This window comes from Girardinichthys multiradiatus, chromosome 4 (genome assembly GCF_021462225.1).
Source record: "Girardinichthys multiradiatus isolate DD_20200921_A chromosome 4, DD_fGirMul_XY1, whole genome shotgun sequence".
NCBI lineage: Eukaryota > Metazoa > Chordata > Actinopteri > Cyprinodontiformes > Goodeidae > Girardinichthys > Girardinichthys multiradiatus.
In genome coordinates this window covers 32963511-32984655 of record NC_061797.1, presented here as the reverse complement: position 1 = coordinate 32984655, position 21145 = coordinate 32963511, and the positions used below count along the sequence as shown (strand labels likewise).

At 38.3% G+C, this 21145-nt stretch overlaps 1 protein-coding gene and 1 long non-coding RNA gene across 2 annotated transcripts in view; one reads left to right on the top strand and one right to left on the bottom strand.

The window, feature by feature from the left end:
• LOC124866914 (globoside alpha-1,3-N-acetylgalactosaminyltransferase 1-like) overlaps window positions 1-17116 on the bottom strand; it is a 33391-nt gene extending 16275 nt beyond the window's left edge. Inside the window, exons 1-6 of the mRNA XM_047362964.1 lie at window positions 16848-17116; window positions 11897-11932; window positions 11594-11731; window positions 10087-10119; window positions 8031-8165; window positions 7766-7874 (exon numbers count right to left, since the gene is read on the bottom strand). Coding sequence (XP_047218920.1) covers window positions 7766-7874; window positions 8031-8165; window positions 10087-10119; window positions 11594-11731; window positions 11897-11932; window positions 16848-16906 — 510 coding nt within the window. The 5' untranslated portion in view covers window positions 16907-17116. The remainder of the gene's footprint in view (window positions 1-7765; window positions 7875-8030; window positions 8166-10086; window positions 10120-11593; window positions 11732-11896; window positions 11933-16847) is intronic.
• Window positions 17117-18102: 986 nt separating this feature from the next.
• LOC124866915 lies at window positions 18103-19071 on the top strand. The gene is made up of 2 exons (XR_007037950.1): window positions 18103-18239; window positions 18723-19071. It is a non-coding gene; the product is annotated as an uncharacterized LOC124866915 (long non-coding RNA).
• Window positions 19072-21145: the final 2074 nt, after the last annotated feature.

The following is a 21145-nucleotide window of genomic DNA, read 5'->3' as shown; positions in this document are numbered from 1 at the left end:
TTGGCATAGGGACAGTGTTTTAAACAAGGAAGTTATCAACTATCGCATGAAAGTCCATGTATTTGGCAACTCACCATTTCTTGCTGTTGCTGTTTATGGACTTCGCAAGGCCATCAGAGCAGGTGTAAAGGACTACGGTGCTGACACGTCAAATTTGTGGAGAGACACTTTTACGTAGATGATGGCTTGATTTCTGTTACCTCTCCAGCTGAGGCAATAGACTTGCTTCAAAGAACACAAGCTTCACTCGCTGAGTCCAATATGTGCCTGCATAAGTTTGTTTCTAACTCACAGGAAGTTATGCAGGCCTTCTGCCCAGAAGACTGTGCACCAGTAATTAAAGACTTAGATTTAAGTGGGGAAGAAACACAATCCCAGCAAAGCCTTAGTCTCATTTGGGAAATGACAACCGACACATTTACTTACTCAGTAGCCGACACAAACAAACCATTCACTCGGCGTGGCGTTCTGTCATCTGTCAATAGTGTCTTTGATCCCCTGAGCCTATTGGCACCTGTCACAATCCAAGGAAGAGCTCTGCTTAGAGAGCTCACTTCAGAATGTTCAGATTGGGACACACCCCTTCCAGAGGACAAACAAAGCAAATGGGAAATGTGGAGAAATTCCCTTCAGGACCTAAAGGAACTACATGTTCCCAGAACCTTCATATCTACTTCATTCAGTCAAGCAAAGCACAAAGAACTGTGTTTATTCTCAGATGCATCAACTAAGGCCATATGAGCTGTAAGTTATTTGAAAGCAATTCAAGCAGATAGTAAAGTTGAGGTTGGATTCATAATAGGCAAGGCAAAGCTAGCTCCCCTGTCAGAACCAACTATACCAAGACTTGAACTCTGCACAGCCGTTTTGGCAGTAGAAATGGCTGATCTCATTCAGGATGAGTTGGACTTACACTTTGACGCAGTACACTTTTATACCGACAGTAAGGTAGTGCTAGGCTACATCTGTAATGACTCTAGAAGATTCTACACATATGTCCACAACAGAGCACACCGCATTTGCCAGTCGTCAAAGCCAGAACAGTGGTACTATGTGCGCACTGAGGAAAACCCAGCAGACCATGCATCGAGGTCATTGTCAGCAGCTCAGCTAAAAATGTCAACCTGTTTCACCGGATCATCCTTCATCCGCCATACTCCTGCAAAGACACCACAAGTGAGTGGAATGTTTGACTTAATCGAGCCTGACAAAGACTCAGAAATTAGGCCAGAAATCAGAACTTATGTCACTCACCTCCAAGTACTCAACAGTAAACGTTTTGAACGCTTTTCCACCTTCAAGTCCTTAGTCAGAGCTATAGCAAATCTTATCCACATCACAAAATCTTTCAATGGGACTAATCCAAACAGCAAATGCAAAGGCTGGCACAAATGTCACCTACCTCATACTCCAGAGGAGATAGCTCAAGCAAAAACTGTTTCCCGGTTTTGCTAGGGAAACAAAGATTCACATGCAAGAGTGATGAGTTTGGATATTATTGCTGATTTTTCTGTAATGTTATTTTAGTGAGCTTGACGCATTTAATTTGTGTACATATGTCTCTATGTGTTGAGATATAGTGTATTTTCTGTCATTTCAGTTTTCACTACATGTTCATGAAGACAATTAAACAAGCTGCAACTAAACTCCAGGGTCTTCATTTGTGGTTTAGCTTGTTGTCACCAACATCCTCGTTGAAAACACTACAGCAGTTTTGAGAGGATTTTGAAGCAAAGCCAATCTAATGGTTTGGCGGCTTTTCACAAGGTGTGGACCGAGCTGGAGTCAGAACTTCTAGAGGCACACAGATGTATCTAGAACATGGGCTACAACTAGCTGTCTGTATTGTAACATCTCAGTTGTTTTAAACATTTCCTCAACATTTAAACCCTTAACTGACTACACAGTGTAATGCTCAGATTAAAACCTAACCATGTCGCTGGTTGCAGACGACAAGTCACTAACGGATGTAGGCGTGCTAACGGTGCTGAATACAGGAGTTGTAGCCGTAGATCTGATGCTGACGAAAATTGTCTCTTCAGCCTTGACAAAAATCTTGTGCTTAACCAGGTTAGTGTATATAGACACACACTCAAAAGAATATATAAATGGCTGGGTCCATGGTTTCCTCTGGCTGTAGAGGACTGACTGTATTTATATGTCTATATCTTTTTTCTTTATCTTTAACTGTCTGTCTTTCTTTCTGTCTTTCTTTCTTTCTTGTATTTAATTACCAAGCAGTATTATAGATCCAGGTGGATAATTTCAGCTCCGACAGCCAAGGTCAAAAACTTTTATTCGGTGGTGACTGGACTTTAGCTGCATGTCAGGGGCAGGGCATGAAACACTTGGGATATTTTAAGTACTTCTACCTTCACCATATGTACCAGGAGTAGGAGAGTTAACCCTGCTGCTGCTCACAGGAGAGGAAGTACAGCCATCACAACTAAATTTGGTGCTTTTTAAAAACGCAAATATCCTTGCCTGCTTTCTAGGTTTTAGCGGCATGTTTTTTCGTCCGCTGTCAGGAGCTTGTGTTCACCTGCATGCGAGCACACGAAACTCAGTGTGTCAGTGTTGATGACAAATCAACCTCTAGGCAAATCAGATCACAATATTGTTTTTCTCTGCTCGAAAATATAAGCCCCTTGTTCAGAGGCAACCTGTAATAAAGAGGACTGTGAGAAAATGGTCACAGGAAGCTGAAGAAGCTCTGCAAGGTTGCTTTGAGGCTACAGACTGGGACGCAGTGTGCCAGCCACATGGAGAGGACATCAATGTCATGACTGAGTGTGTAACCGACTATATAAACTTCTGTGTGGATAACATCATCCCCACCAGAACCGTGAGATGCTTCCCCAATAACAAACCTTGGATCACCAGTGACCTGAAGGACCAGCTTAACAAGAAAAAAAGAGCCTTCAAAGAGGGAGACAGAGAATTATTGAGGATTATACAGAAGCAACTTAAAGTCAAGATAAGAGACAGCAAGGAGGTGTACAAGAAGAAGCTGGAGAGCAAGCTCCGGCAAAACAATATCAGAGATGTGTGGAGAGGGATGAAGAAGATCACAGGCTTCAAGCAGAAAGAAGATCAGACCGATGGAGGTCTGGACAGAGCCAATGAACTGAACACATTCTTCAATAGGTTCAGTTCAGAAACCTGCTTCGCATCCTCCTCTCCTGCTCACAGCCAAACAGACATTCCACCTTCCTTTGACCCACAGGACCCACAGCTGTCCAGTAACACCTCACATTTTTTTATCTTCCACCTCAGCCCTAGACCCTTCTGCTTCTACATATTTGCCTTCAACCATATCAGAAGATGCTGATGCTTCCTTTGCTTCCCCCTTCCACCTGTGTGTCTCAAGAAGTCAGGTGAAGAGACAACTGGAGAGACTGAATAGGAATAAGGCTGCAGGTCCAGATCATGTCAGCCCTAGAGTCCTGAAGGCCTGTGCAGAGCAGCTCTGTGGGATTCTGCAGCACCTCTTCAACCTTAGCTTGGTCCAGAAGAAGGTTCCGGTGTTGTGGAAAACCTCCTGTCTTGTTCCGGTACCAAAGAAAACTCACCCATCAGTCCTCAATGACTATAGACCTGTTGCCCTGACATCTCACATCATGAAGGTCCTAGAGAGACTCCTGTTGGCCCACCTGAGTAAGCAAACAGTAAACCATCAGGACCTCCTTCAGTTTGCTTATTGCTGTGGAGTTGGAGTTGAAGATGCCATCATACACCTGCTTCAACAAACCCACTGTCATCTGGACAAAGCCAGCAGCACTGTGAGGATCATGTTCTTTGATTTCTCCAGTGCATTTAATACAATCCAACCTGATTTGCTTTGTCAGAAACTCCAGAAGACTCAGGTGGAGGCCTCAACAATCTCCTGGATCAAAGACTACCTGACAAACAGACCACAGTTTGTGAGACTGAAGGGTTGTGAGTCTAACCAGGTAGTCAGCAGCACAGGAGCACCACAGGGGACTGTACTCTCACCATTCCTTTTCACTCTGTACACCTCAGACTTCCAGTACAAGACAGACTCTTGTCATCTGCAGAAATACTCGGATGATTCTGCAGTCGTGGGGTGGATCAGAGATGGACAAGAAGCTGAGTACAGGAAGGTGGTGGACCGCTTTGTGGCACGGTGTGGAAACAATCATCTCATTTTGAACGTGAATTAAACAAAGGAGATGATTGTAGACTTTAAGAGAAACAGGAATAAGTCAAAAACTATTTCTATCATGGGAGAAGAAGTGGAGGTGGTGGAGGAGTATAAATACCTCGGTGTTCACCTGGACAACAGACTAGAGTGGAGATGCAACTGTGAAGCCATCTACAAGAAGGGACAGAGCAGACTGTACTTCTTGAGGAAGCTTAGGTCCTTTGGTGTTTGCAGCAAGATGCTGCATATCTTCTATAAGTCTGTTGTGGAAAGTGTGATCTCTTCTGCCATCATCTGCTGGGGAAGCAGCATCAGAGCCAGGGACTTAAATAAGCTCAACAAGCTGATAAAGAAGGCTGGCTCTGTTCTGGGGACTCCTCTGGAACCTCTGGAGATCACTGTGGAAAGACGGATTCTTCATAAAATGAAGAACATTATGGAGAACCCTGAGCATCCTCTTTATGAGACTGTCCTACAACAACAGAGTGTCTTCAGTCAAAGGCTTCTTCAGATCTGCTGTAAGACGGAGCGCTACAGGAGATCCTTCCTGCCCACAGCCATCAGCATCTACAATGGCTCTTTGAGGAAACCTTCATAATATGAGCTATAACAACATTTAATTTCCCTTTGGGATTAATAAAGTATTTTTGAATTGAATTGACACAAAGTATGAAGAGTGTGTTTTTGTCCAGCTTTTGTCAAGTTTAGCCATAGAAAGTAGAGTAGTGACGACACAGGGACAGAAATCCTTCATGACGTGATCCATTAAAACGAATAACACTAATTGTTAAAACATACTATTACTACATCCTCTTGGAAGGTGGGCGGTCTGGTTGGTGAGGCGGGGCACCCCCCTTGTATAGTGGTGGGGGCAACGCTGCAGGTGCTTCCTCAGATTAGAAGTATTGCCGCCGCTGGTCTTGCACATTGCATCACAAATATTGCAGCGAGCATCAAGTGTGAGCCAGGATAAGCTGCTCTGTTTAAAAATCATCATCTACTATCATAAAATCCTTTAAAATCCAGTTAATTCAGCTTCAGCACAGTCCAACACAATCCCCTTTTAAAGCAGTTCAAGCCTTTAGTTTTTTTTTTCTAACACATGATCTAACTGTGTAATGGAAAACTCCTTTCCCTTTGTTACTGTGCCATTCTCTCTTTGTTTTCCTTTGATTCATGAGTTTTTGGCAGTCTTTCCTGGCACAGCTTCCGTGGGTAATCTGATCACTGCATTAAAATATTGTCTCGTATTTTACCTGTGCTCCTTGCATAACCTTTCCCTGCTTTTTGATTTTATGGTTCCACAAAGAATCATGGAAGCAATCCAAGCTTTGTTATGAATTGGGTTATCTTTCTGAAAGGTGCATTACATTATAAACTTTTAACTTACATTATAAATAAACTTTAAAACTAATACATCTTGTGAAAGTATCTCATTCCATGAGGCTAGAGGAGAGGTGTTCCTGCCAAATATAAAAACTTTAGAAGGAACAGACAGCAACAGTTTTATTGCTTCCTACAAAGTTACACTAGTCATCATAGTGGAAGGTATAATAAATGACTTCGTTGCAGTGACCTTATATTTTCAATGAACCACTGAACTTTTTCTTTTTCTAGGTTGGAACATCCATTACAGCTATCTTACTTTCCTTTTAGGTCAAGTCAAGTCAAGTTTATTTAGGGTTTATTCACCCCAGGAAAGTCATTTGGTCTGCTTGTTTGGTCCGGACCAAAAGCGAACTTTATTTTTTTCATTTGGTGCGGTTTGTTTTCACATTGTACTTTTTGAAAGTGAACTATTACTTGTAAACAAAGCCATGCGGGTGACGATCATTGTTCCTATTAGACAGAAATGACGGGGGCGGGACAGAGCACAGACCCGGAAATTTAGGAAAACATCTGTAGACGTGCTGTGTGCAGCACCTGTGTTCTGCATATTTGTGCCGTTATTACAGCTGCAATATTATTGTGAGGCTGAAGAGCAGCTCATTCAACACAGACTTTGAGACGTTCCATTTATAATGTTGGAACGCCGTCGGAGAATGTGTGCTGAACGCCGACGTTCTCTATGACAACAACAAGTCAGTAGCGTTGCTAAGCAACACACAGCTTATCAGGTATGATTACCTTACAACACACACCTTTGCTACCGGCTACGGTGGCTTTTTATGTCCAAAGAGACGTGCGCTTTTTGTAGTTGGTTCGGATCGGGGCCGGTTTGTATTCAGACCATAAGCGAAGCGCACCAGAGTCCGTTTGGAAGCAGACCGAGACCACCTCAAACAGTGGGTCTCGGTCCGGTTGTTTGGTCCGGATCAGGATTCGCTTGAGTGTATTCACACCTGCACAAAAGGTCCGGACCAAGGGGGGAAACGAACTCTGGTCCGTTTAAAGCGGACCAAAAGTGGCAAGTGTGAATACACCCTTATATGGCGCTTTTCAGCAACAAGGCACTCAAAGCGCTGTACTTAAGGAAAAACATTACAATGATACAGAAAATCAAACAACAGAAGTAATTAAAAAAATAAAGAGAATAGAATGATGGATAAGAAAATGAAAGGACAGTTGGACTGAAAACTTAACTAATAATGTTTAGATAACACATTCAAAGGCCACTCTAAACAAATACGTTTTCAATCTTGATTTGAAGCAACTTAGGGTTTCAGCGCTTTTACAGTTTTCTGGGAGTTTTTTCCAGATTAGTGGAGCATAAGAACTAAAAGCTGCTTCCCCATCTTCGGCTCTGGTTCTGGGTATAGGTGCCACAGCACATACATCTATTTGTATATTTTCCAAAGATGATTTCACTGCTGGCAACAACTCACAATTCCTGAATGTAAATTCCTGATAACTGAGGGGGATTTCTTCATCTTGTTTATTCTTTTTCACCACCTCAGTATTTACCATGAAATAAGATGTTATCGACTGAGCACCCCAACGGTGAAATGTCCTTTTAATAATTCAATCAAGCTAGTAGCAACTTGAAGCCAATAATGAACAATATGTGCTGGTTAAATTCTTTGAAACTGCTAAAGAAACGTTTTCTGCTTTAGGGTCTTGATCCTGCCATGCATTCACAACAAATGGCAGTAGCATAACAGCATGACCTCTACCACATCATTTTCTCTCATGGATTGTTAGTATTTTCTTATTTAAAGTAGTAGTCAACTCTACAAAAGTGGCAACTAGATGATCAGGTATAAATTTATCTTTGGATTAACTACTACTCAAACAAAATATCTTTTTAGTCCAAGTGTAGACTCAATATGTGATTGTAAAGTTAAATGCAGCATTTTAAAAAGGCAGTAGTAAGAGGCATCACATTTTTGGCTACAGGCTACTTTTCTTCTGATTATGACTCCACTTGTTTTAGCCTGGGTAAATTGATTGTTTTCCTGCAACAAAAAGTCGATGTCAGGAAATGTATTATTTTTCATACAGTCTACTGTCAGTAAAAGATGTCAATTGACAATTGAGCTAGCCCAATAAATGTTGAATAAAAACTTTAAAAAACATTTGGTTGACCAAACCTGTATTTACAGCTGTACATGAAGTATTTCCAGAGCAAAACTACAGGCAGACATTATTAAACACACTCACCTTAGGGACTTCATTTCCATTGTCTGTATGAATGTAGTAAGTGACCTTGAAGCCAACAAGAAAGAACTTTTCTCCTGTCTCAATAAAGGCCTTCAAAAAACGAGTGTACCTGATTGGAGAAAGCAAACAGCAAAGGCTATCAATTAGTAGGAAAAGACAAAAGACAAACAATACTGAAAAGAAAAAAGAAAGAAATGAGACAGATAGCAGCAAGCTAGTAAAAGCGCTGTTCCATAATATCTTCAAAAATTTTCTGTTTACATACTTGCCAACAGCAAAGACCACAACAGCTACTCTTGGGTCCATTTTCTTATAGATCTCATCTATAACCAGAGGATCAAATGTCCCTTCCCAGACAAGGGGAACGTTCCAGTTTGTCACAGGGTTTACATCGGTCCGTCTTGGGAAAAAGTGAAATGCAGATCAAAAATGATCACAAGGCAATTTCAATTTGGTGCAGATTCTCAGTCAACATGTCATGGTAATCTAAAATGATTGAATAACAGGAACCTTGACTTCTTTTTTTTCGTTATGTTCTAATGACTAATGAATAGATTCATGCTTTTAAGCTTTAGTAAATACCATCACTTCTACGACTAAACTGAAAAAAAATCTGTTTCAGAAAGTAGTAAGTGTAAAAATCCTTAAAAGTCTTAAAATAATAATTTTCTTTATTTTTCCCAAAATTAAATTAATTGTCACACAACATCAAAATGTTTGAACGTAACTTATTTACATGCTTGTCATTATTTTGATTTGCTTATTATAACTGGTTTTCATACTGCATTTATTTGATATTAATTAATTTCATATTAATATTAAAATTCAGTATTTTGGTATGATCTTATTGTATAATGAAGTTTATTTCGGTAAAACGATCAAAACAAAACAGAAAAAAAAAAGGAGAAAACCGAACTGAACATAGGAGCAGAGCCTGAAAAGAGGAGTGCTGAAAGGTAGATTGTGTCCTGGGATCACACTATGAACAAACAGGCATTCCCGAGCAGATAAATGCGTCGTTCCCTTTGCTTTCAACACCAGCCTGGAATGTGAGCAGGCCCGGTACCTGCTCCATTCAGAACCTAGAAAGGAGATAGCAGCACACTAGAGAACTTCTCCACAGACAGGGAGCGTTGTAGATGACCATTTAGGCTTAGGCTGCTGAAATCAGTATGTGCAATACAGCAAATACTTATTCACCTCATTTACACATCTTCCATCCACATATATAGTGCTTAGATTATTGTACTGCACTTTGTCTAGATTTTGTGTATATATATATATATATATATATATAGAGAGAGAGAGAGAGAGAGATATGTATTTATTTATTTATTCATTAGGTAATTTGAGAAATTCTAAGATTTTTCTTAGAATCACGTCACTAGGAGCTACTTTTAGTCTTAGGGTTCTATGTGAATACGGGCCCAGAGTATTTTTAGAATGTCCTAAAATGTACAAAATAATAATGGAAGATGATTTTTTTTTTTTCTTTTAATTAAATCCTTTGCTCAGTTCCTATGTCAGAAATTGTGCTTATTGTCATATTTGAGCAGTAAATGACTAAAATGCAGAGCAAAATAAAAGTGAGAACTTTTAATAGAAAAAACAACACATATGAAAATAACTTACAAAACTAGCAGGAGCAACTGGAAACATGGCGAAACCGAGCATGGAGCAGAGAAACAGACTGAATTGCAGAAAAACAAGGAACCAGTGAGAAACAAAGAGAACAATTAAGTATATATACTGATGCAGGTAGAGAAGTGACAGGCAAACCAGAAGAAGTAATTAGAGGGAATATATTGCAGCTGAGGCAAAGAGATGGCAGAGCGATCAGAGGGAATATGGAGCAATTGAGACAGAAGAAAAGATTAAACCAGAGAAGGGGAGAAAAGACCAATTAGCATAAATGGAACTGAACAAGAAACCCTGGGGAAAATGCCAAACAGAGATCTAACAAGAAACAATCTAAATGCAAAAGGATTACAAGAAAAACTCAAAGAATGAACTAAAAAAGTACACATAAGAATAATGATGAAATGAAATATATGGCAAAACCCAAGTGTGAAAAATAATAGAATATGGCAAGATCTATAGAACATGGAACATGCTGAAAAAACACAAATGAAAACCGTAACCTAACACCTCAGTATATTGACACTTAAACTATATTCTTTATGAGAATACTATCAGAAATCTAGAAAATACCCTAACCCTTTTCTTTTTATAAAAATAAAAATAAAAATCTAAAACAAAAACTTTCAAATACAGCAAAAGAAAAGTCAAACAGTAATATCATGTGTGCTGCGATAGCTTACCCTTTCTGAGTGCTTGGCTGAGGATATTTCAGTCTGGAGAAGAAAAGGACCAATTTAATTCATATTTTATTTTGAAAGACAGAAGACACTTTGTCAAATGCATGACATTCACATCTCATCCAATGCATTGTGATAATCTCAATGTACCTTTTTATAAGGCATGCATCTTAAAAGATTAAGTTAAAAAAGGGTCTTGTAAAACAAAAGGTAATTTATTTCAGATAATGATCTAAACTATCTGAAAATGAATTGCGCATTTCTTAAAATTGTGCTAAACAAGGAACTTGGTGCCTTTAAATTTGTCGCGGTTAAGCTGTTTGACCTAATGTTTTCTCTTGTGTTATTTTGATTGTTAAGCTCATAATCAGACTTCAGAATTGTTGAAAATATTAAAATTCTATACCTCTGTAAAGAAAATGCATTTTCTTATTTTTTTATTGTGGAAACAAAACATAATACATTTCTAAAAAAAATTAGTATAGGCCATCCTTTAAAGCAATCAATTAACCCTTATTTATTAAAATCTACTTAGCCTACAATTGATAATGTTGACAACCTTATTTGCTTTTACACCATATCAAATTATCATGACTTAAAACTACTTTAAATAGATACCACATTATAAACACTTTTGTTCCTTTAATGCTCAAATTTCCCCTAGAACTGACAACTTTAAAAATTAAACATGGCTACAACTATGTCCTCAGAGGGTTCATGCCTTAAGCTGAGGACTATAATCAATTTTATAATGTAGACCTTAACTCAGAATTCACTGGGAAAGTATAACCAGGTTGAGCAGGCAAAAGACAAGGAACTCTTGACAACAAAAATCTTTAAAACGTAAACTATGAGTATAGAAAGTCAGGTCATTGCATATCAGGCAGAGACTGGATTCAGACTACATTCATACCATCTAAGGCCGAGTGACAAAGCCTTGGTTTAGAAGCTATTTATTCTAACAATCTGACTTAGGGTTTCAAATCTAAACTGGGGTCCAATACTGGGCTTTATCTGCAGAGTAGATGAGAAAAAAAAGTTTCTCCTAAATAGAAAAGTTTCTTTATAAATCTCCAAACTTCTTCACCTCATGGAAACAGGTCATAAAATAATAATTTGGCCTGAATGCAGCAATGGACATACTGGAGGATTATCTACTGTTGAATATGGAAAACATCTATCAATGGATCTTTAAAAGAGAATTTTCTATGTTTAGCTCACTAAAAGAAGATGGTATTTAGCTTAGTGGGCAAAACCTTACAAAAGTGCAATTTGTTTAGGCATTTTTATCATAAGCATTTTTTAGAATACCCCTTCACCATGCAGGAACGACCTTATATAGACAATGGATTAAAGGATGTTTTATAGTGTTTGTACAGGCTCCAGCATGTGTTTTACAGGCAACTGAGACTTTATTAGTGTTTTACAGCAGTGCAAAGACCATACCAGTTACAATGAGTGCTGGAAGAGCTAAAACACTTCTATATAAAACAAAATGTCGGCTTCTCACCCAGATCCTATAATCATTTCGCCAATATTCCAGGTGTCATTCTGGCAAAGTTCACCCTGTTTCTTCTCCCCTATCTGTTCCTTCTCCATTTCCAAGTAATTTAAATTATTCTCAGGGAGAACACAGGGCTTGCAAAAGCTTTAACAGAAAACAAACACATTATTAAATAACATGGCACAATTAAATGGATAATAAAAATAATGAACTCTCATGAGATTTCTTAAAAACTTGGGAACTGACTGGGTCAGTGGATATCTCTATCAGTATTTAATTATATTTTTAAAAAGTTTTTCTAAAACTTACCTAAAAGTAGTTTCTCTGAAGTATGTATAGAGCATCCTGTGAAGACATAATGAAACCAATATCATATTAGAACAGTTTCTGTTACATACATACATATATGTTTGTATATATATTTTTGTAAAACTATGAAAGGATGAAAACAGTCTCTTTTTCTCTCTCTCTCTCACACACACACACACACATCTCACACCCAAATCGTTAGAAACCAGTTGCACCGCATCTACTTTATCACTCATCCCACAGTCTATTTTCACCATCAAATCAACTGAACTGTTTGCCTTGCAGTTGTTAAAGTCAGAGGTAGCTTATTTGAGGAAAGCAAAGACTAAGCAAGAAAAACCCAAGAATCTAATGAATACACTAAAATGTGTTTTGTCAAAAGGGACCTGATTTCAACTTTTTTCTCATGCATTGCACCATTTGTACATTTATGAAACACAAAGGTCCTTGACTAAAAGACAATAGTTGGGACCCTTAAATAATGACACGCTGATGATCTGTTAATGTTTTTGGTTAAGTTATTGTTTTCCTTATGATGACAATACAGGTCAAAGTTTGGAATGCCGATACTAGTAAATGACAGCAGGGCATTGTTACAGGAACTATACTCCAGCGCTCGCCACCTCAAAAATGTTTAACTTCAACCGGTAAAACATAAAGCGTGCTTTCTTCACACTAAGCTACTTTAAGCCTTTACCCTGGCATGTAATTTTAGATATCGGTCTGATTATGAATCAGAGGACACAAGTCAATTGTTAATGTCTTGTGATATTTTTACAAACTGCCATGTAGCTTTGTGTAGTGGGAAAACTTTATATTAAAGTTCATGAATTGCTATGATACTGTAGAGGGGTAAAATGTCCGTAGTGCACTGCAATTTATTATTTTAGGTTTAGACCCAGAAAGATTACAGTCCCCTCCTTAAATGCCATAAATGTAGATTCTAATGGACAAAGTTGATAATGCTCTTATGGGATTCAAAAACTTTTTTAAGGCACATTGTGAGACAATGTCTGAAATTTGTATCCTTGTAAATGCACTGTAAGATAAACCCAGCAATTGAGATGAAATCCTAAACTGATAGAGGTAATTGAGAAACAAACGCGACTGATGTTCTGGTTGAACATTACCTCTTATATGAGTTCTTGTGTCATCATAAATTCTTCCACCATGAAAGCTCATTTATTAAATGGAAGTAAACTTTGGTCTTTGAAATCTGAGCAGTGAGCCAGGCAGAAATTAATGCCTGCACGAAAACCTTTTGTAATACCCATGAAGCTAAATTATGCAGCACATGGATACAGAACCTTGGTTGTGTTTTAGGTTGGTCCCGCTTGCCTTTAAACTAGGTAACAAATCCCATACTTTAAAGGTATCAATCAAGAGACATACAGTTCCACAACATTTTACATATTTATGAAGGCTTAATGACGACATTCATCAATAGATAAAGAAAATGTGAGACGACAGTGATATGACAAAAACAGGACATTTCTTCTTAAATGATGAAAACACAAAAAGCAAATCGGTTATGGAGGCTGTCAACAGGCCAATAAATAACACGGAAGGAACTGTAGGAAATTCTGAGACTGTGTTTTTGTGTGCGATGTGTAACAACAAACTCATGTACTTTCTATAGTTAAGGAGTAGAGTTTTAAAATAGAAGCCTTTTTGTCGAAAGAAAACATCTATGCCAATTTAAAATCTCCAAAAATCTTGTTGAAAAACGTGTTACCAAAGAATAACATACCTACTATGAAACATGATGTTGGCAGTATAATTATCTAGGGTTGCTTTTCTTCAGAAAGAAGTCATATTTTCCCAAGTGGATAAACTTCTGAACAATTCCAAACAATAGTCAAGTCAAGTCAAGTTTATTCATATAGTGCTTTTCAGCAGCATGGCACTCAAAGCGCTGTACATGAGGAAAAACATTACAATGATACAGAAAATCAAACACAGAAAAACAAATCAATAATCCTTGGGAGTTTACTGGTAAGAGCTGGTTCTAATCCAGTCTTTCTAATAGAGGTAATTAGCTCATTAAGTCCTCTGTGGTAAGGAATTCATCCGGTGCTAGAAGAAAAATAATAATATTAAGCCTTGAGGTTCATGGTATGAGGCAGCTGTGGTCGCATCATTCAAATAAGCTGGGTCACTGGTATAAAACAGTTTTAGTCCAAACGTCTTAAATACTAATAATGTTTGGCTGTCACTGGTATGATATAGTTGTAATACAATCCTTTTAAAAATCTAAAATTCTCTGGTCATTGGCGTAGAAACAGCTTTAGTCCAAATTTTCAAATGCTAATAATATTTGGCTTTTGCTGGTAATCCTTCTAAGAAATCTGAAAATCTATGAAGCTGGGTCACTGGTATAAAACATTTTTTGTCCAAACTTTTTAAATAGTAATAATGTTTGTCTGTCACTGGTATGATATAGTTGTAATACAATCCTTTTAAGAAATCTAAAATTCTCTGGTCATTGGTGTAAAAACAGCTTTAGTCTAAATTTTCAAATACTACTATTTGGTTTTTGCTGGTAATCCTTCTCAGAAATCTGAAAATCTATTAAAAGTAATGAAATCACACATTTAGGTAGATGAGAAAAGAGACCACATTAGGTAAGAAGAGGAAAAAAATCATATTTCACACTTTATCCTTAGCAGGATACAGTTTGAGATTGCAAAAAAAAAAAAAAAACTCAGCCCAAAGAAAAAGCATATATACGAAATAACTTTATGCAGGCGATCCGGTGAAGGCGGTATGAAGGGGTGCATATTTTTACCCTGAGCATGTGTGTGTGTGTGTATGTGTGCAAAGTAAGTCTGTAAAGCACTGTCACAGAGGTCTTTGTCGTTGATGATACGATGGAAGGTTCATCAACCGGCCGCAAAGTTCTGAGCAGGTCCACAGATGTCCTCAGGGAAGGGAGGGGGCAGAGCATCATGTTTACATAACTACCAGGAGAGGTTGAAGATAGCCAGCCATCAAGACTGTGCAGGGGAGCCAGATTCAGAAAAACAACAATTATTTGGGTTAGACTGACTCTTAATTTTCCGTGAGCCTGGAGAGTCTCGCTGGTGCTTCTCAATGGCGAATCCAAACAGCCAAATTCCAGGTCTATTCCGCCAGATCTGAGGGAACAACTTTCTCCAAGATTTATCCCATTTCACCCGAGTCCAGGAACCATAACCTGCCAGCGATCCTGTGTAAGGATCACATCCAGTTCACGATTCAGCTCACGTAACATCTCAGTCTGAGTGTTGATCGCTCTGCAGATCCCATCATACATGCCAGGCAGCCTTACCATGGCCAGAACAGCTGCCAAAGTTTTTCCAACAAATTTATTTGTTTTTCAGTTGAATTGCATAGAATAAATGTTGAATAGAAAAAGTCCTGACAGGGGTGTGTATACTTTTAAAATACACTTCCCCAAAAACTGAAGATTCTATTCTATGTTAACATGGAGGGGTTTGTGGATGGAGTGTGAAATGTGAATGTAAAAAAGTTGTTAGGTTGTGTAGTAGTGGGTCCCTGTCCGTAATCTAAGTGTGCTGTAGCTTTCTAAACAAACCAGTTGTACCGGCTGCTCCACTATCAACCCCAGTGACCCGTCCTCATGTCATTCATGACAAACCTTGGGCAACTTATCCTTGTACTGTGTGTCGATGAGCATTCTTATCCTATTCTAACAAAAGGAAAACATTAGAACTTATACTTTATTTCACTATGATATAAATGGGAAAAACAGCTATGAGCATATCAACAAAGGTTATTCCTAACAAAGTTAACAGGTTTACAAAACCTTAAACATGACAGTTTAATGAAAACAGCTAACAATGGGGGAATGAGAGAATGAATTAAATGTGATCATAATTTTGGATAAAACAAATAAAAGCCATACCTATTTCTGGGTAGCAGCTTCTCAGATTCAAGATATACTTTTACTGCTTTGGCAGTAAAAGTATATCTTGATAAATACTCTTACATATATACATATGCTCTTGACATATATAAACATATGGTAACCAATGGTGTCTGTTGTACAGGAAACCCGTTTATAAAGGATGTTCTCTTACCCTCGAAGCTTGCCTTCCTTTTTTACGACACATGCCTTTGTATGTTCTGCATTTCCTTATCTCATTGCAAGTTATGCTTAGATGGATAAAGTTTCACTCAGGTTGTTCTAGTTCCTCCAATAAAATGTAAGCGTGGAAAACCCGTTCTTGGTAGTTCTTATAATGGCGATTTTATAAACCATAACACAATAAAACTTCATACTAGTTCATTTTGTCCTCATAGATCAAACCAGCGGACCTGGTCTCACTGATCCCGAGAATGAAGCCGCTTTATTTAGCCCCACTGAACGTGGGCAGATAAAGTTTGAACAATGACAGGAAAAAAAAAAAAAAAAACTCTACCAAGGAGAAAACATACAAATTCCAGAGAACAACATTTGAATGGGAGCAGTCCTAGTTTAACCTCTTACATAGTCAGCAATTAATTAATTAATGGGATAGAACATTTTCTAAATCAAGACCTTCTTATGTATAACTCTGACTTGATGTAACCTAATTGCAACTATTTTCTAACAGAACGTTCATAAGCCCATAATAAAAAGAGAAACAAAGTTGGACCTATGTGTAAAAGTGAAAATGAATACATGAGAATAAATCAAGTTTGACTTATGAATATTCCGTTGTAGGTAAATCCAATGGTTCTTTTGAAATGATTTCCTAGATCTTGAAGCCGTTTTTCGCACAAATAGATGTTATGACAATTTAACAGCAAATTTTGACCTACTTGGTATTATTTTTTGCACTATAAAAATGAGATAATTTTATATCAGATATGTTATTTCCTTCTTGTTCGTTAAGGCCATTAAAATACGTCATTTCTTGTACTTTTCTTGCATTACTAAAACAAGAAGAAAATATCAAATACTTACACTAGGATGATAAGCAAAACTGCGACGATCAAAGTGCTCCGGGTCATGTTCTTATGCATTTTCAGTCCGTAATGACGCGAGCTACACCGGATGCAGTGTTACCAAGTGTGAAATGTAGGATTATCGTACTAGAGACATACAATTATCGTTTTTTGAAGGAAATTATCGTACACTCCTCATAACCAAAATAACAAGTCTGTTGATGTGTTGAATAGCGTCTAACAGGCACTCGCAGCTTTGTGGCGTCAGAACGGAATGGATTTGTCAACAGCTGAAGCCCCACAATGCCGAGCGCTGCTTCTTCTTCTTTTCTTTTCCTCAATCATGGGCGGGCGCAGTGGACTATTCAGCCATTCATGGCCGTTGTTCTGAGGCCAGCATTTGTTTCCGAATCCAGAGACAGATGCCTTCAAGGTTCACAAAAAAAAAACTCAGACAGACTTTGGCGATAGGCTGATGACGACTGATTACAACCACACATTCACGGAATGGTGAAATGATCGTACATTTGGCCTTTTTTAGGAATATTGATCGTACATCGTACAGAGAGCAAAATTATCGTACACCTGGCAACACTGACCGGACATGAACAAGAAAACATTCAGCAGAAACGGAACAGAGACACAGAGACTATCGCAGGGTTATGCTTGCTGGGACTTTCTATCCGACCGGTGAAAAAGAACCAGGACATTCTGTAGGGCGTGACAGAAACAGAACACAAGGGGAGGGATGTTCTTCTCACCACCATCAGTCATCATCGCCATGAAAGCTGCACGAAAACAAACGAAACAACATTTTCGCTCCTGCCTCTCAACATGACCACCAAAGAAAAGAAGCAAAAATAATATTTCCAAGCTAATTTACCTGAACCAAAACTAAATCAATTTTATTATAAATAAGCGTTGAATGATACAAAGCAAACTGTAAATGGTGTTTATAGTCGAATATTTTTTTTCAACCGTGTTTTTATGGATTTCCAAAACACAAGAAAATCGTTAAAAGAAAAAAAAATGTAGGCTACTACTTTACTGTTTTTAAGGCTTTAAGGCTCTTTTAATGTTTCAGGAAGTGCTAGATCAGCAAGCAAACGTAAAAGATGAATGCACGAACTATATGACAAGAAAAGGCGAACCTGAAAATGACGAAACTGTGGAAAATATATGTGGTTTCATAAAACTGATATTTCACAAAGCATCGACTGCACAGCCTGAAGGAAATGACTTTATAGCGCATAGCTCGTTGACCTGCAAAGAGTAAACAATATTCAACATTGAGGGGATGACGTGTGCGAGAGGCAGAAATTAAGAAGATAAAATCACGAGTAGGCTCGTCTATTCTACACAAGAACAGGAAAGAGAAACGCCCTTTTAGACACTTGTCAGGGTTCACAAAGTGAGGAGGAAGTCAAGAACACACACACACTATATATATGGAAACAAAGAATGCTTTCAGAAATAGAAATTAAGTGATGGTATGGCCTCCACAAAGCCCTGATCTCAACATCATCTTGGATTACATGAAAGTCTACATCCACAGAAGATCTGTTGTTAGTTCTCCAAGATGTTTGGAACAACCTACCAGCCGAGTTCCTTCAAAAACCGTGTGCTAGTGTACCTAAAAGAATTAATGCTGCTTAGAAGGCAAAAGGTACCAAATATTGATTTGATATAGATTTCTCTTTTGTTCATTCACTGCATTGAGTTGATTGATAAAAATAAATAATTAACATTTACATTTCTGAAAGCATTCTTTGTTTACAGCAATTTTCACACCTACCTAAAACGTTTGCACAGTACTGTATATCTATATAATTAACATTTGTCCATTTTTCATGCATAAATTAAAATAATTGTTTTTTTTTGTTTTTTTTTTAAGAATTAAGATGTTGATGGCGTCCGGGCGCGCAAAGGGAAGGTCACTGGGTGAAACACATAGCTCTGCAGAGATGTTGATATAAGTTAGAGAGGCAGGGAGAAGTAGCCATGGAGGTCTCTGCCGTTCCAGCTGCGGTGTTCAGCTTCTTCTGTTAAAAAAATAAACCCAGGGAATCGACTTCCAGAAGATCCCGTTAAAAGACGCAGGAGCATGTAGGTTTTAGGGTTTTAACGTTTTTTCACTTTATAATTTATTAGACTTATGTTGTGGGAGACGAAATCATAGAGATCAATTAGAAATTTTACAGTTACATGTTTGAAGATGAATAAATAACTAGACCAAAGACATGCCTGTTAGGTTAATTGGTCTCTCTAAATTGCCCTTAGGTGTATGAATGAGTGTGTGCATGGTTGTTTGTGTGTTGCCCTGCGATGGACTGGCGACCTGTCCAGGGTGTACCCCGCCTCTCGCCCATAGACTGCTGGAGATAGGCACCAGCTCCCCCGCGACCCACTATGGAATAAGTGGTAGAAAATGACTGACTGACTGACTGACTGACTAAATGTATATATAGTTATACTGTGTATATATACAACCCACTTTTCCTTGTGTTGACTGGGCAAAATGTCCAGTGTTGGTGTTCCGCCAGCTATTAATCCACACAAGGTTACTCACACACACACACGCACACTCTTGTTTTGCTATATGTAGTGAGGACCATGTGTTGACTCCCATTGACTTCCATTGATTTTCAGTCATTTTCAACCCTTTCTATGCCCTAACCCTGGCAATAACCCTAAACCTAACCATTACCAGTGCTTACCTAACCCTAACCTTAACCTAAAGTCAATTCACACCTTAGTCCTAAACCTAACCGTTAGCAAAATAGGTCGTGAGGACCAGCAAAATGTCCTCACTTTGGTACAAACGGTCCTCAATTTGATGGTGAAATCGGGAAAATGGTTCTCACTGTGATGCCAAGACAAGAACACACACACACACACAGCACTGTTTTCATATCCTTGTAGGGACCCTTGCATTCCACTTCCATTCATTGCTATCTATCCGTAACCTTGACCCTTACAATAAACCTAACCCTTCCCAATATATACCTAACCCTAAACCTGACACAAACTCAGTTCATACCTTAGTCCTAAACCTAATCATTAACCCATATAACCCATTTCCCCTTGTGTGGACCAGGCAAAATGTCCACACAATGGTGAATGTCCACACACTGTTGGTGTCTCGTCGGGGATTGATCCACACATTTTTATATATCAGAAACAGAATCAACCGTATTACCAAGTTGGTACCCACAAACAAGGAATTTGACTGAACAATATCAGTCTTGTGCAAAATTCTGTTCGTGTAGTGTTTTTAATTGCCGAGAGAATCAGTCTTTTCCAACTTCTGTCAAGTTCACTTTCACCTGAAGGACATCAGTCAACCACCAAACACTGTTTTCCAACATGTCGTGCTTACTTATAATTTTTTATACTGATATAAAAACAATGGAAGGTCACTCTGCTGAGTACAAACAATTAGGGTTCCTGAAAAGATGAGAGCATAGTTTATTAATTAGGTAAATCACATTCTAATGTAAAATATGACAAAATACTGGATTAATGAAATATATTTCTACTAGCTAATTTTTGATCGGTAATGTATGACGTTTTTTTGTCTAAAATATAATATTTTGACAGTCTGAAATATTTGTTCCTTCCTCATAATATTGGAACAAAATAACTTACAAGTCTTTCTCAATGTTTATTCCTTTCTTCATGGACAACAAGTACATGATGAGAGGAATAATAAGCTACACTAATCTTTTCAGAAAGCCATGGAAACTGGGTTGGTTTTTTTTTTACAACCGAGAGAAGCTAATTACTATCTCAAAAGTTAAAATAATACTTCAATTAAAACCCCAAATCCCTGATGAATTGAAAAGGAGGCGCCGTGGATGTAGAGCAGGAGCTAAGAGAAGAGAGCAAAGGAGGAAGTTCAAACCATCTTTTCCATCGATTCTGATGGGTAATGTGAGATGGTTGGGAAACAAGTTGGATGAACTCCAAACCTTACAAAGGACCTAGCCAGAGTATCGGGAATGCCGTATTATGTGTTTTACTGAGACATGGCTGCAAGATCATATCCCTGACTCCAGCATTTCTCTGCCAGGCTTTCTAACTATACAAGAAGACAGAGATTTAAAGAGGAGTGGAAAACGTAAAGGAGGTGGACTGGCAGTACTTGTGAACAACAGATGGTGTAATCCAGGACATGTTACTGTGAAGTGTCGTCTTTGTAGTCCAAATATTGAACTGTTAGCAGCAAGTTTTCGTTCATATCATGTACCCAGAGAGTTCACCAGATTTAATTGGCAACAGTTTTACGTTCCACCTTTAGCTGTTGCCATCACTGCA